This window comes from Heliconius melpomene, chromosome 6 (genome assembly GCF_056956725.1).
Source record: "Heliconius melpomene rosina isolate 202511_hmr_F chromosome 6, ASM5695672v1, whole genome shotgun sequence".
NCBI classification, from domain to species: Eukaryota; Metazoa; Arthropoda; class Insecta; order Lepidoptera; family Nymphalidae; genus Heliconius; species Heliconius melpomene.
Genome location: NC_140394.1, coordinates 562172 through 577726, shown reverse-complemented (window position 1 = coordinate 577726; position 15555 = coordinate 562172). Strand labels below are relative to the sequence as shown.

At 32.0% G+C, this 15555-nt stretch overlaps 1 protein-coding gene across 1 annotated transcript in view; it reads right to left on the bottom strand.

Moving 5' to 3' along the window:
- Positions 1-336: 336 nt before the first annotated feature.
- Positions 337-15555, bottom strand: part of LOC146537995 (opioid-binding protein/cell adhesion molecule homolog) — a 53888-nt gene continuing 38669 nt past the window's right edge. Inside the window, exons 5-10 of the mRNA XM_085186992.1 lie at positions 9745-9873; positions 8687-8824; positions 7414-7563; positions 6254-6343; positions 3269-3379; positions 337-1709 (exon numbers count right to left, since the gene is read on the bottom strand). Coding sequence (XP_085043118.1) covers positions 1690-1709; positions 3269-3379; positions 6254-6343; positions 7414-7563; positions 8687-8824; positions 9745-9873 — 638 coding nt within the window. The 3' untranslated portion in view covers positions 337-1689. The remainder of the gene's footprint in view (positions 1710-3268; positions 3380-6253; positions 6344-7413; positions 7564-8686; positions 8825-9744; positions 9874-15555) is intronic.

The following is a 15555-nucleotide window of genomic DNA, read 5'->3' as shown; positions in this document are numbered from 1 at the left end:
TTCACTTACTTTAAAAATGTATTTCTATGGCTGTAGTATGACGTCATTAATTCATTGTTCACATATTCTCTTATATATATTGACAAGAGTCAACAATAAAACACAGTCTCGTGCGCACTGCGACCACGTCATTAGTACGAGAGCCATCGACGAGATTACACGTGTTCGTAGTCCATGAATTGAGTATATATCAAATATATACTCAAGTTAAAAGACGGACTTTACAATTTCCATAAGCTTCCCAAAACTGAATTTGAATCAACAGCCTTTATATTTCATTATACTCTTTAGATACCTCCATGACGCAACCAAGTATTGTATAGTAAAACTAAAATATATTTCCAAAAATTTATTATTCACAACGGAACATATTGATACAGTACTTCATACATTAATCTAGAATTTACATGCCATGTCAACTGAAAATTTCAATTTAAAAGCAATATTAATTTTCAATTTTAATAAATTTAAACTATTTTTAAGTCAGAAATACATATGAATAACTGTAAAAATTATTTTAACTGTATAATTTCGAAATTTTATGTTATACTGGTATATTTTAGGCCAAAGTCATAAAAACTTATAATTATTTTTATATTTCTTATCTGATACAAAAAGCAAATCAGCTTTTATGAATTGTTCAAATTGTCTAACATGGATAGTCGTAATGTTATTATACACAATAGATTACCCTCATAATTATGCCTTAAATAGATCTATATACACTCTTCCAAATATATCTAAGTCTAAACTAAATAAAAAAAATAAACAAAAAACATTTTTTTTTTCATAAAACTTGGCGTGAATTATATTATTATTATTAGTCTGATATGACTAGTTCGTGCAAAAATATTTACAGCAACCTTAGCTTATATACATACATATATCATGTAATGTAGATTATTTCGAACAATGTTCAATTTATCTAAATTTTTGAATGCTGAAAGCAAAAATTAATAACTATCATAGATTCGATTCCTGACTATAGCAATATTTATCTCACTCCAAAATTAAGAAATTACGAACATACATACATTATGAAATTCTGAAATCATCGTTATACAAATTAAATAATCTAAAAAATATACAAAACAATGAATAGATATAAATGTACATGAATTTATTATAAAATAGGTAATTAAATAAACATTTTTTTGAACTTCAAGGCTGAGGAAATTTAGTATTTAAAGGCTCCTTTTCTTATTTTCTTCGCGATTTTCGAGATTTGCGTTTTGAATGGTGAAACTAAATGGTGTACTTTATTTTATTAATACTGCGAGGAAATGAAAATATTACTTCCTATTCACATTTAAACGTCGCGCCACGAAGAAGGCCTCACTGTACATTTTCTTTAACATATAACATAATAGATGAAATAACAACAAACTACTAAGACGACAATCGTTTACAAATTTTCTTCAATTCCCCGATGCATGACAATTACTCAAACTAAGCAGCTAAAATATCATCCAATACAACCAATTCCAACACCGATTTCACTAAATCCATTCATAATTATTTGATAACACTTAAGTCCACGTGGCGTCCACGTCACGCTGTGAGGGCCAGCACTAGGCCTAGACCAAGACTTACGTATCCATATTGTCGGAGAGTTATGTAGGTTCGAGATGCGTCACTGGCGAGAGGCCACCCATCGCCCCAGGGGGACTCCGGTCCCCGTAACTCAGGTCACATCGTCGTCACCATTTCTGTTGAATTTAATTATTTTTTTTAGTTTATTAGATTTTCAATTAGTTTTATTAGTGTAGTAAATTTTTTCGGTTGTTGGATATTAAGTTAATTAGTTTCACGCAGTATTACATATATAGCAGAGGGAACCTAGTGTTAAGACACTTCGTTCTTCCATTTTATTTCTCATTTCTTAAGCAATAACATCCTAGCGAAGACTAAAGAATAAGTACCAAGCTAAATGAAAGTGACTAGCATTTAAAAGAAAAAAAATATATTATTAGATCTATTTTATTTTGCTGGTTTGATAAATATTAGCAAAAAATGCACGTTTCACTCTTATTTTGCTTTATAATACTATAGAAGGTAACAAAAGAGGGAAATTTAAATTTTGTTCGTTGAATTAACGAGCGTTAAGTGGTAACATAATTTGTAATGTATTTAACTAACGTCGATTGGAAGCTAAATTACATTATGCTGAAAGCTAATTATGTTAATTTGAATTTCTTTGAATTTGAATCATGCTCAAAGGCATTTCGAAATAAAACGTGTATTTTGAACAATTCATATAAAATATAATGGAGAATAGGCAATATCAATGGAGAATAGTATTGATCGAAGATAATGAGTATTAATAAAAAAATGATATAAGATTATTTTAAACGTACTTGAACAACGCGTGATAGTTACGGGTTCAAATTACGCGGCTAATGTATAAAATATAGATTTTCATAGTCCTTAGCTTCCAGCTTCATATATGGGACATTATTATCAAAAAATAATTAACATGGATAAAGTATGTAAATTGCACATTTACTTTTAAAATTTATTTTTTAACGCACGGGTTCCTTCATAAATGTAGACACTGCCATACATTTTTGATCTCATGACAAAAGTACTTTTTAATATAAAGCTCGAAAAGTACCATAAAATCTAAACTGACGTTAAACTTATCTCATTATTACTAAGTTATTTAAATAAGTTTGGAAAGAATGTGCTCACTTATTTTTAAGGTGTAAAAAGTTATATTTTTTAAGGAAAATTGATTTGAATATAGTTTGGGAATATTTACCACGAAAAATCATTAACTAATATAAAAAATATACTTTTCTTTTATCTTCATAGGGTCAAAGTTATAATTAGTTGATTAATTAAATTAGAAATTATTTAATAATTTCATTTCATTTCATTCAAAGTGTGGTGTTGAGTCTGCAATGCCTCAAGAATGCGGCGGAAAGTGGGAAACAGAGTGGTTTAACTCAAGGTTCCCAGATTCCCTCCATCCATAAACGGGATGCATCATAAAACTAAAGAAGAAGAAGAATTATATTATATTTAAATAAAATATATTTTTTTTAATTTTACGCTTTAAGCATAGTTCATATTTTTTGTAAATTGTCGGATAATAGAGAGCGGGGGGATTTTTCATTAAATATCTAACAGAAATGTGTCTACAAAAATAATATTAAAAAACAAAAATCACACATATTATTATGAAGAAAAAAATAATCCCAATAGTTCATTAAGATTAAGTAATTAGTTGGGCCTATTTAAGCATTATTTTACCATTTAAACTTACCAAGATTCTGCATTTGATGTTGACTAAGCACTATATAGTTGCCTTCGTGGGCAGCTTGCGGATCCTCCAGTACTCCGCGATGGAGTTGCTCCAGATGCCTCTCAGCGTCGACTGCAACAATTTTTTTATTAATTTGTGGGAAAATCTATTTCTATATTAATATTACAAAGTTGGAATTTTTTGTTTGAATTGACGCAATCGATACACAAAAATATATTTTTTAATTTGAACTGATTCGAACAGATTAAAACATTTTTTTAAGAGGGCTACCTCCCTTATAACAAACTTGTTTTTTGCCGTTTTTATGTAAAATAATATTACCCTCTATCCGGAGTAGTCGGATAAAAACTTCTGGTATCATATTACATACTTTTTATATTCCAAAGTAAATGTAACTAGAGTTTAAAGCTTTAAATTGTGAATGTAATTAAGCTCCATTTGTTTAATATTAAAACTTTTTACGACTCCATTCTAAAGAGATAAAATTAGACTATTATTGTCTAACTTCAGCAATAACAGTAATTAACGAATAAACGTAACGGTAAAAGTCGAGGGGCCTCGTACAATAATACATAATGTATTGAGATAAAATGATGACTTGATAATAATGTTTTCAAAGGAAATGTTAAAGCGTTAGAAGATAATATTTGTCTCAAAGAACTAGAACATATTTTTTCGATTTCTTTATAATTAATATGAATTAAATAATAATGTGTTGAAACTATCATTAATATGAAAGTATGTAAGACACAAGATGAGGCCTTTAGTAGTTGTATTTTCAACTATGATGTCTATTTCACAAAGTCAGTTCGATCACCATCTGGGAACGTTAGCTTTCTCTACTTATTTTACATAAGATGGAACACAAGAATAATAAATATATTTAAATTTCGGTGACGAAATTGAGACTATAATACAATTAGTTAAAATTGAACCCACAATCACCGTATCTCAATTGCACGATAACGTATCAATTTATCATTTTGCACATAGGTACATTACGTTTACGTTTCGGCGCTGAGTGAACTCATAAATCTATTTCCTATCACTGCTTACATAGTTTCGACATGATACTGTCGTTCCTTGCCAGCGGTTTACTTTCCAGTTTCTAACAAGTAGGTCGCCTTAATGCATCTCTTCATGTGTGATGCGAGTATATAATGTACGCCGAAGTTGCAGCTCTTAGGTTTTAGTATTTTATAACGATATATACAAGTTTTGATTCCAATTTGTTCAAAGTAGGATTTAAAGGATTTCCATTTGGCGACTATGGTGCTATGACACAACGATTTCACATTTTCCCTTTACGTAAATATTTTTTTACAAAACCCATACGAAATAAAAACCTTGTTATGATTTTTATTTATAATATGACTGCAAAATATATATAATATTCTTCTTATCCCATAAAGACTTATGGAAATTAGCAAATGAAAAGGAAAGGCCGAGATAATAAACATATGCCATTACCGTATTACAAAAGGTCTTTAGCTCGACTTTATTTTTCCTTTTATGTGTAATATGTATATATGTTTGTGTACCTTTTTACCAACGAAATAAGTAGCTACACGCTTTTTTCCTTGTATCGGAGGGTTGCCAGAGGGAACCATGTAAAAATATTCCGTTTTCTACGGCGTCCGTTCCTTTTACTACGTAATTGCATGTGGAAGATGGTAGAGAGGTGGAACTCAACGCAGCGTGGTCGGTATTGTAAATAGAACAAGGACATAAAAATATTTCATTCCCACAAGTGGGGAACGACACCTGTATATGTAATATACCTGTGATATAAATAATAAAATTTATGAGAAAACAAGTGGTGAATTACTTAGTTAGCCCCATTCTGCACCCACTGTTGACTTCGTACCGTAAATTCAAAAAGATTTTACGCCAGAATACATTTCCATTCATTGATATTTTTTTAAATAAAATATTATGAATACAGAGATCCTAATTAAATACGTATTTTTCGTAAAGGAGAGATTTTTAACTCAACGAGCCCAATATTTCGGGGGATTCTTTTCACTAATTCTATTGAATGAGATAATTTTATTACAAAGAAAAATAAATTATCGACGTCTTCAAATATTCCGTGGCGTAGTTTGCGAGTATACACGCGACAAGTTCGATTTCCACTCGAGGATAAAAAATATTTATTATTTTCATTTCCTCGCTCTGGTATCCTGTTCACTCCACACGCAATACCTCCAGAATTCGGCGCATAGTATCTTAATTAGAACGGAGTATCAACGTAGTTCAACAACTGGGGCCGTCTTGGTAAGAAAGTGTTTTGAATGGCTTAAAGTAGCTCATGGCCTTTATCTACGATAACAAAATTATAATAGATAAAATCTCAGAAAATGAGTTTTATTTAAATTCATATTAACTTTTCTGAAGCTTGTAATGTTTTATTGAAAAATAGTTTTAAAATCAAGTTCAATGAAAGTATTTTAAACTATCAACTGGCGCAGGAAATTTTATTATTATGAGCATGTTCGTGTAACTGACCTGTTCTCTTTCTTTACCAGACCGAAAAAAAAATAAAATAATTAATTGATGTTCATAGATTAAGCTTAGAAAAATAATCGGCAATATGCTACATTTTCAATTTGACTCATATTATATATTTTTAATCTAAGAAACTACATATTATCATCCTTTTATAAATAATTATTTCATATTTTTTTTTATTAATCATTTTTGTCCAATAATATCTATTCTATAGTAAATAGTTGATCGATGGTTAATATAAAAAAGGTTTTTTTTAAATTATTTTTTTTAGACTCTTGACGTTGTATACTGCATATAACAGGGTAGGCAGAGGGAGCGTACACTACGTTCCTTATGGAAAGCCCAACACCGAGTTTTGTCCTGTTATCAGAGCAAGGAAATAAAATGAACTCTTTTACCGGGTAGTAGAAGAAATCGAACTTACAACAGTCGTCTTCGGCCTCTGTAAAAAACCCAAATTTCACATTTACTTACAGGGCGTCAAGGTGGTCGTCGGTGGTGGCGTAGTGGTGGTCGTTGTAGTGGTAGTAGTAGTTGTGGTGGTAGTGGTTGTAGTCGTTAACACTGGAAACATAAGAGCGGTCAGTATTTTTTTTATTTCAGCTTGAATTAAAGTTTCTACTTGTTGCTTATTAAACAAAATTAGTGGCTTCATAATATGTTTCATTTCAATTACAACCACTTTGACCGACTAGTAGGAAAAATATGTAAAATTTCACTATCCTTGATTTCTTTGTTTGATGATATTATGAAGTATCATCATTAGTTAAAACTGCTTTGTCTTGTCGTGGGCATTGGTCTCTCGAATAAAAGTCAATAATACCTACGAATACTTTCCATTTGAGTCCACAACCTTCAAACTTTGGCAGAAAGTGTTAAATAAAACGAGAAGCGAGAAATCTGTCACTATATATTCTTAATAATTTTAACTCTAACATTTAAAATAATCTTATAATCCATTAAAATATTGACCGAGTCACTTGACATTTTTAAGTTAATCGGATTAAATCTTTAAATTTAATTACAATAATTAAAAAGCATAATGGATTCTCCGGAATACACCCGCAAAGTAAACTTCCCACGGTAATTGACAATTTCATCCTTCTCTTCTGACTATCTATCATTCATCGGTCGTGAAAAAAATTGATACTTCATTTTTTACCCCATCATTTAAAATAATATTTACTTTATTTCAGTAAAAGCTCACCATCCTGTTGAAATGCAACGGATAATATGAATCGGTCGTAATTTCATATAAACTTAAGTAAAGTTATGTTTCCCTTTAATTATATTCAGTAAGCTATTTATTTTATTTTACTTTATGTAGACTGATACACCACATTATATTTTAGAATCACACATAACACCCTTTTTTCATTTCCTTATAACCAAAATTACATTTGGTCTGCGTTGCCTCGCGTACTAAGAGTATTCCTACCCTATCCTGAAGGTGACGGTGGCCTGCAACAGGCGGGCCTTCCACGAATCCAGACGTCATCTTCTTTAGATAGATTGTTTCAGCTGGCTTTTAGTGGCTAGGATAGGATTCATCAAAGAGTCCCACATTACCTACCGCTCATCTTAAACGCTTCTTAAACGCTTATTTATAATAGAAATGTTTAAAAGGTACTTACTATGTAAATAAAGCTCAGCTTGAGATTTCCCCAAATTGTTTTCAAGGACGCACCGGTATGCGCCCGCGTCGCTGCGCGTCATACTCGTTAGCTGGAGCGTCGCGATGTGACGGTACCCTCTCGATGTCTGGCTGAGTCTATATTTGGTTCCTAGGAATAACAAGGCAAATTAAATGTTGTTTTTATAACAGTAATGAAAGATCGATATGGTGCAGTCGTTAACGAGGACTTTCATACATTGTTTAAGATTTGGTACTGAGTGTGTGATGTTTTTTAGCTTCACTATTTTTCCCGCAAACCGCTTCGTTCTCCATTTTTCACTGAAATAGAGATATTGCATATTAGGTGGCGAAATTCAACGCCGCCCGCTGTCGTGTCAGATTGGAAAAAATAAAGTAAGTCATATCCCCATAACCGTCGCGGTCACAGATGCTCTCACTACACCACGATGTATTCTATATGTGAATAGCACTTTATAATATTATAAAATTTTATTGGAGAGCTGTTAGCATCAGAAATATTTAAATATTAATAGGAATGCTATATGCGATTAATATTATTATTTCGCAATTAACATTTAATAACGTTGCCGTGTATATTTAGGTAATCTAAAATTAAATATACATTACGAGTATATCTCTCTATAGATATTCGAGTGTGGCCAAGCCTAAATGAATGTATGTTGGTATAGAAGCGTTTTTTTTTATTTTTATGGTTATATAGATACTTAAAAAATAAAACCTCTTAAAGAATCACTGTCATGCGCTTTCTGTCTATCTGTATATCTGTCAAAGGCGTTTTTGCAGCACCGGCACCGCCTCAATGACTTCATTAGTTTTTGTAGATTTAAATAAATGATGACTAGATATTTTATCACAAAATATACAAATGATTATACAATTGAATGTGTAAACGAGTTGGCTTTCAGCATCGAAATCAATCATTGGACATGTTGGCGCTCGTCCAGGACTTAGACGTGGATGATAAACGAGCAGTGATCACCACGGTGAAGACTATTTAAAACCCCGCGGATAATTTGTCAAACACTCATGAAAGTGTCGTGTTAACGATTTTTTAACGTTGAAAAATAGGGTGGAATATTTAGTTTGTTGTATGTGAGATAGTAGCCTGTGTTTGATAGTTGCTTGAGGAACTATTTTTGCTTCTATACTTATATTATAAACGGAATAGGTAACAATTGAAAAGTCTTTTTGTGACGGATCATAAATTTTTCGAGGAATTAAAACTAATAAAATATTTTACAATGACTTACCATTAACCAACCTTTGCTCGCCGTTCAATATCCAATGTACCTGCGGAACAGGATATGCTTCGCCAGTACAGGACAGAGTGACGGAGGTACCCGACAGCGCCCGTAACGCTGCCCGTCCTGCCCATACCGTTGGTGCGACTGGGTGAAATAAGCATATTTAATAAGACGGAAAACGGAAAGTAGGCAGAGGGAACCTAGGAACCCAATTTTTAGGCACAACGTTCCCATTCGTTCCCCACTTTTCAAAGAATTCGGTTTAAGAATTCGGATAAGGTTTGGTTCGTTACCAGAGCGAAGAAATGAATCGAACCCACATGCATGCTTGTGTTTTTATTGATGAAGTTATGTTGAAGTGAAGAGTTTAAATTGAATTCTAATAATTAAACAGTGAAATGTACAGCATTTTGCGGTTTCAAAATAAAAGAACATTGAAACGTTTAAATCGTAGGATTAAATAGTGGTGGCTCCTCGTTGCATTTCAAATGGAATTGACAATAAAATAACACGCTCCGTCGACTTTGACGTCCGCTTTGAAAGTGTTGAGGTCTTTAAAACGTGATTAATTTGTTGGAAATCAGTACGAACAGAATTTGGTTTTATTTTTTTATTTTTAACTTCACGCTGTATAACTATGCATAAGACAGAGAGCAGAGACAGCCTGGTGCTATTTTGTGTTATTACCAGGAAGAGGAAACAAAAATAATTAATTCCTTGAGTGAGACTCGAACTTAGAACAGTAATGTTGATTTTATAATAAGTCGCTTTACCGTCGTCGTCTGCCACACGACAGCTTTGTTATTATGTTTTTATTTTTAAATTCCAAACTTTTTAAATTATAAAAAAAGGAAGGCATAGAGAAGCTAATGAAATATCACGGATTTTTTTATTCTACGTTGTAATCGATTTTAGCTTAACGCTTTTTCCATGGCTTTTACGGTTAGATGTTGTCAATGTGCACGTGATATCTCAGAAATAGGTTCCCAGGTTTCTTCTGCCTATCCTGCTATGTGCGGCATACAGTGTATAGTTAAAATAAAATGTATATACAAACAACTCACACATAACGTTTATTTGTATCCTCTTGCTAACAGACGGCGGCACACCGTTCGTGGCGATGCAGAGATACGCTCCAGATATAGTCCTCTCTATGCCAGTCAGATTCAACCATTCGCCACTGTGTTTTGATACTGAAAAAATATTTTAGAATTAATATAACACATACATTTTGAGGTGGCCGCGGTGCTGTGAGACTGCGATTGGCACGATCATTTTGGGTTGATAAATGAACACTTTCATTACCATCCAAAATCCAAAAATTAGAATTAGTTGTTAACCAGATAAGCGCGGTTAACAAAATTAAATGTTCAGCTTTATAAAATCAGAAGAGATAATGTTTTAAGTGAGATTCGAAATCAGGTCCATATGATACTTTCAAACCACTGCAGCAGCCTAAATCCTCTTTAAATCTAATTCATCACAAACACAGAAAATATATTTCTCCACGAAATTATAACGAAAAACTTTGGAAAGCAACTCGAGTGGGAAATCGAACGTAAAAATAGTTTGGTAAAAACAAATGTAATATATCCGCAACCATTAAGGAAACGGAGATGCTCGTATTTTTATGTATCTCAATGTTTGGCACGATTTTAACAATCGTCGAGCTAAAAAAACAGTTTTTGAAATTCTGTACTGAAAAATTAATTATAGGTATTTTATAGGTAAAACAAATCATTGCAAATTTATGTTTACAATTATTTTCATACAAATTGAATGCATAAACCCGCTACCTTAAGTTTGCCAGCTTTTATAAATTGGACTTCCGGTTGACCTCTGTGGTTTAAAACTTTTCAATTGATAGCATAGTACTTTATAAGTAAAACGTGTTTATAATAATATAGTAATATAAAAATATATAATATATATATATTTTTTTATATATTTTTAAATGTATCTTTTTATAATAATTTATATTTAAAAATGTAAAATTGATTAACTAATTTAATAAAAGTATGTCTGTATAATATATAAAAACAAAATAGAAGTTAATTCATAAATTAAATTCACCGACTTAAATAATGTGATGGAAGAAGTAATACGGCGGAAGTTCTTAATTTCGTTTCCTCCACGAAAAGTACCTCCTCGTGATCTATTTAAAGATTGAAATAACATTTAATCATAGTGGTACTATCAAACAAGTTCAGAAATTTTTGAGGTGAAATTACACTCAGAACAGCCTGAACTATTCTGAGTTTCATTTCAGCGAGTGGAATAAATTATTTTCATTTTGTCGCTCTCGTAATAAGACATAACCTAGATTTGAGTTCCGCCACTCAACATGTAATATTCTAATTCAAAAAACTTTTATTACCGTTTAATGGCTATATTAATACAATTTAAATACCAAAAACAACAGAATACAAGTGAAAATAAGACAAATACAAAAATTAAACAAGTAAGATAAACAAATCGGTAAAAGGAGTGAGGCTCAGCGAATGCTGTGAGACGCGTTGTCGCGCTGTGTTTTCTCTCTCCAAAATTGGACGGAAAGCGCGGTACGGAGTGACTTAACGCTAGGTTCCCTCTACGTGCTCTGCTTAATAAAGCGTGAAACTTATTTTTCATGAAACTATGTGCATATTACACTGAAATTTAACTTGAAAATACTTGAAGGTTTCACGATTTTGAGCGAAAGATGAAGACGGATTGAGTGTAAACTGTTCTTAGGACGAAGTCTGGCTTAAACTTTATTCGAACTGTCAAACTTCGACATCCTTTTCAGAATTATAATTGCTTTCAAAAAATTTTCGCCTTTATTAGTTATAGTTCGTTAATTTTATCAAAAATCTAATATATTTTTGCTCGTTCGTAAAACTTTACCGTCTCAAGTCCTTTAATTATGAAGCCTTGGCTCTTTTCTTAAACTTCATAATTTCCGGAGTGATTATTATCAAAGTTCAACTTTTAAAGTTTAAGCTTCAAAAGTTTTGTTTAAAATGAGACTTTTCATTTTAAAATTACTTATAAAAATAAATAAGAAAAAAACTTAAATTTCCAACAATGACATAAAGAATCAAAGAAAACAATACGATTTGTGATGAAAAAATATTTTCACATAAAATTATAAGTGACACCAAAATCCAGGGCAGGTCTTAAAATAATTAATGATGTTAACTATTTCTAATATTAAAAATATACTAAAACGGAAACTTATACGTTAAATATAAGTCACAATATTATATTTTAACATGCCTATAAGTTACTGTTTTAGTATGTTTTTTATAATTATTAACAAAAATATTGAGTAATAAAACGAACTCGATAATTTTTATATGTTTTAAAGTGTTGATCTGCACTAACGAAAGATTTGAATATCTTGCCTTCCCTGATATATAAAGATATAGAAGAATATTAGGCCGGACACAATTTGTCAATTATAATAATTTACACGATATTATGGATGCCCATTGCCCAATTGTATGATAGATTATTGTACGTGGCGGTTAAATAAAAAGTTACATAAATTTGAGTTTGAAGCCGTTCTCATGACGGTTATAGGTTCGATTCTCATTTGGTAGAATGATTATATTTAAATTATTTTTATATCCTTGATCTCATGCATACACAAAGTATGGCGATGAAATTTGCCACTCAACATGCAATATCTTGATAAATGTGGAGAAACAGAGACATGGAGTATCTTAACATTAGGTTATCCCTGCCTGTGCTTTGCGGGTAAAAGCGTTTTTATAAATTTATAAATTTATTATTTATTTTTTTATAAATTTAGAATGAAAACTAACGTACAAAGTACTTAAAAAGGAAAAAAGTGCTTCTAATTATCCAAAGTAAAAGTTTAAATATGCAAAGTAACTCATTACGATTTATTTACATCTGTACCTGAAAGCTTCACGTGATTTTCTGTTGTTTCTATAAAAAGTTGAGTAAAACTTCAAAAGTGACAAACTCGGCAAAGTTTGGTCGGAGCCCGGAATGCAAATTAGCTGAGTTTACATTCAATTTGCTACCGCCGGTTGTAAAGTTGCCCCTTTGTTTACTAAACTACCTATACGGTCATGTTTACTGCGCAATATTTATATTTTTAGTTAACATTCCGTATTTAGAAAGGTGGGTGCAGGTGGTTAAGTTTCATCACTCTCCAGTCATGTCAAAGAGCGGAAAATAAAGTATTCTCTCGAGTAGGGGATATTACTCACTACCGTCACTTTTATTATCAAATGCTATCCAAAAGCACCAGTTCACTCTCAAGAGTATAAAAAATAATAACATCATCAAGAGATTCAAACCTACAACCACTGCGATTAAAGTCAGACACATTTGAACTCATCCACGGTGGCGCGGCGTCTCATTATAATAATCTACAATACAAATGGTTAATACTTTGCATAGAACTCTGCCTTAATGAGCCATTTCGTGGAGATAACTAGCATTTCATTCTAAAGTTCGCTGATAACAACTTTTGTTAGCAAACTATGACTATGATTTAGTTTGGATTATTGTTATGATAAGAGGTGTATTGTGTTAGATACTAATGGCCTTATGTGGGATTGCTTGGAAGCATTGAGTAATACAACTATTAACAAACAATAGGTTGTAGGTTCGATTCCCATTAGAGGAAATAAACACTTAATACACAATCTATTCAGAATTTGGAAAGTAGAGAATGGAAGAGCCTTAATGGGAACATAGTGTATTGCCTGCCCTGAGCGGGATACAGCGTGAAGCTAAAATAATATATTATTTCGTTTCTAATATAAGTATAATACAGGACGGTTTCACCCGCTTGATCAAATAAAAATAACAATATTAAACACTAGCGGCCCGCTCGCGGTTACACCCGCGTGAACTATGTTATTATTAATTGATGTCTCCATGACTACGTCCTAGTGACGTCTATGCAAAATTTGAGACTCCTAGCATTTGTAGTATCGAAGTTTCATACAAACTTTCGACCTCAAAAACAACCCCTTAGAAGTCGAATATTGCAAATTCCCGTCTTAGCGAGCACCTATAAATAACTCCTATGCAAAATTTGAGATTCCTAGCACATGTAGTTTCTGAGATTTCGTGATGAATGAGTGACCTTTCGATTTTATATATATAGAAGACTAGCGGCCCGCTCGCGGTTTCACCCGCGTGAACTATGTTATTATTAATTTCTGTCTCCATAACTACGTCCTAGTGACGTCTATGCAAAATTTGAGACTCCTAGCATTTGTAGTAACGAAGTTTCATACAAACTTTCGACCCCAAAAACAACCCCTTATAAATTAAATATTGCAAATTCCCGTCTTAGCGAGCACCTACGTCCTATACGTAACTCCTATGCAAAATTTGAGATTCCTAGCACATGTAGTTTCTGAGATTTCGTGATGAGTGAGTGACCTTTCGATTTTATATATATAGATAATATATTCTAAGTGCAGGTGATAGTTCTTGGATACAGTGATCTCTATGTATCGCTATAGAAGTGATCTCTATCTATAACAAAATCTATTATTGAGGGCATTTAACAATGAAATAGAAGCCAAAACTTAACAAAATTGTTTTGAAAAACATTTTCTCTTCAACGGTTTGTCTGTGCACTATTGCACGATAGTCGCAGGGCGGCTATTTCCACTATTGTATTTATGCTCACCTTCCTTAACAGTTTTATTTTAACCGTATCATATCAAAATATTTCATTCAAAGGAAATTCAAAATATATATCTTCCTGAGATAAGGGCGTTCAACCAAACAACATCTTTAGCTTTATTATATTACGTATAACTTCCATATTTTACCACAGTCAATTAATTAAATCGTCCGTAAGTAGCGTTATGAAGCACTGTAAATGTAATTAACGTTTTATAATAATGAGCTTAAAGTTTAATTTATAGCTCATTGACGTATGAGTATATTGCACCGGTTAGAGAATGTACGAGCCTTTGTTGTTGCAGCTGTCTTCGTGTTGTTTCAGCTCGAGTTTCTGGATATCCGTGTCAATATTCCCTTGTGATAAATACAATATTTGATTTGGAATAAAATGTATGTTGGCGTTGTAATTTTTTATGTAATATCTTAAAATGGGTGCGGTGAGATTTAGGATTAGATATTTCTTGCTTTTTCTATAACAACCGACACAAGCAAGCATCTTTGATCTCTTTCCATTTTTAACGAACATAAAAAGAAAAAACAAATTTTACAAATTGTATCATATTGTATTTTACGTTCACGCATACGAAGCGTGTATGAAACTGTCTATATACCTTGTTTCCTTAAAAGCCTCAATAAAAACAAACTTTCTATATGAAGAATTTTCTCCGATATAAAAGTCAGTATATATATGTTCTATATTCGCATTTTACGATAATCTTAATGTCAGATTGTAATGGAGCGCTTGTCGGATTATCTTTCAATCCTCGGGAGATCTTTCCCTTTTTTATTTTAACGTACTGTGTTGTTTTTGTTTTTATAGTTGTCTGTTTTATTGTCTTTTGTAACTGCCGCACTCGGAATTATTGATTAGTGTTTAACTGATATTAAATCAAGATAATGAAGTATTTTTAGTAGGCCGTCGTGATGCACAAGCACAAAGGTGTGACTGTAACGCAATATTTTCATTTTTTCGCTCTGACACCAAGGTAAAAACCCGGTGTTGAGTTTCGCTACTCACGTAATGCCTGGAAAAAATCGGCGGCGGATTCTCTCTGCTTATTCTGCTGTATGCGGGAGACAGCGTGTATTATATATTTTAAATTGAGTTATCTACGCACATATACTTATTCATATATATTATGTATGTATAAACAAAATACTAAACATTTTATAGCTGCTAAACTTTGCCTAATTATAAGTTTAGGTATATA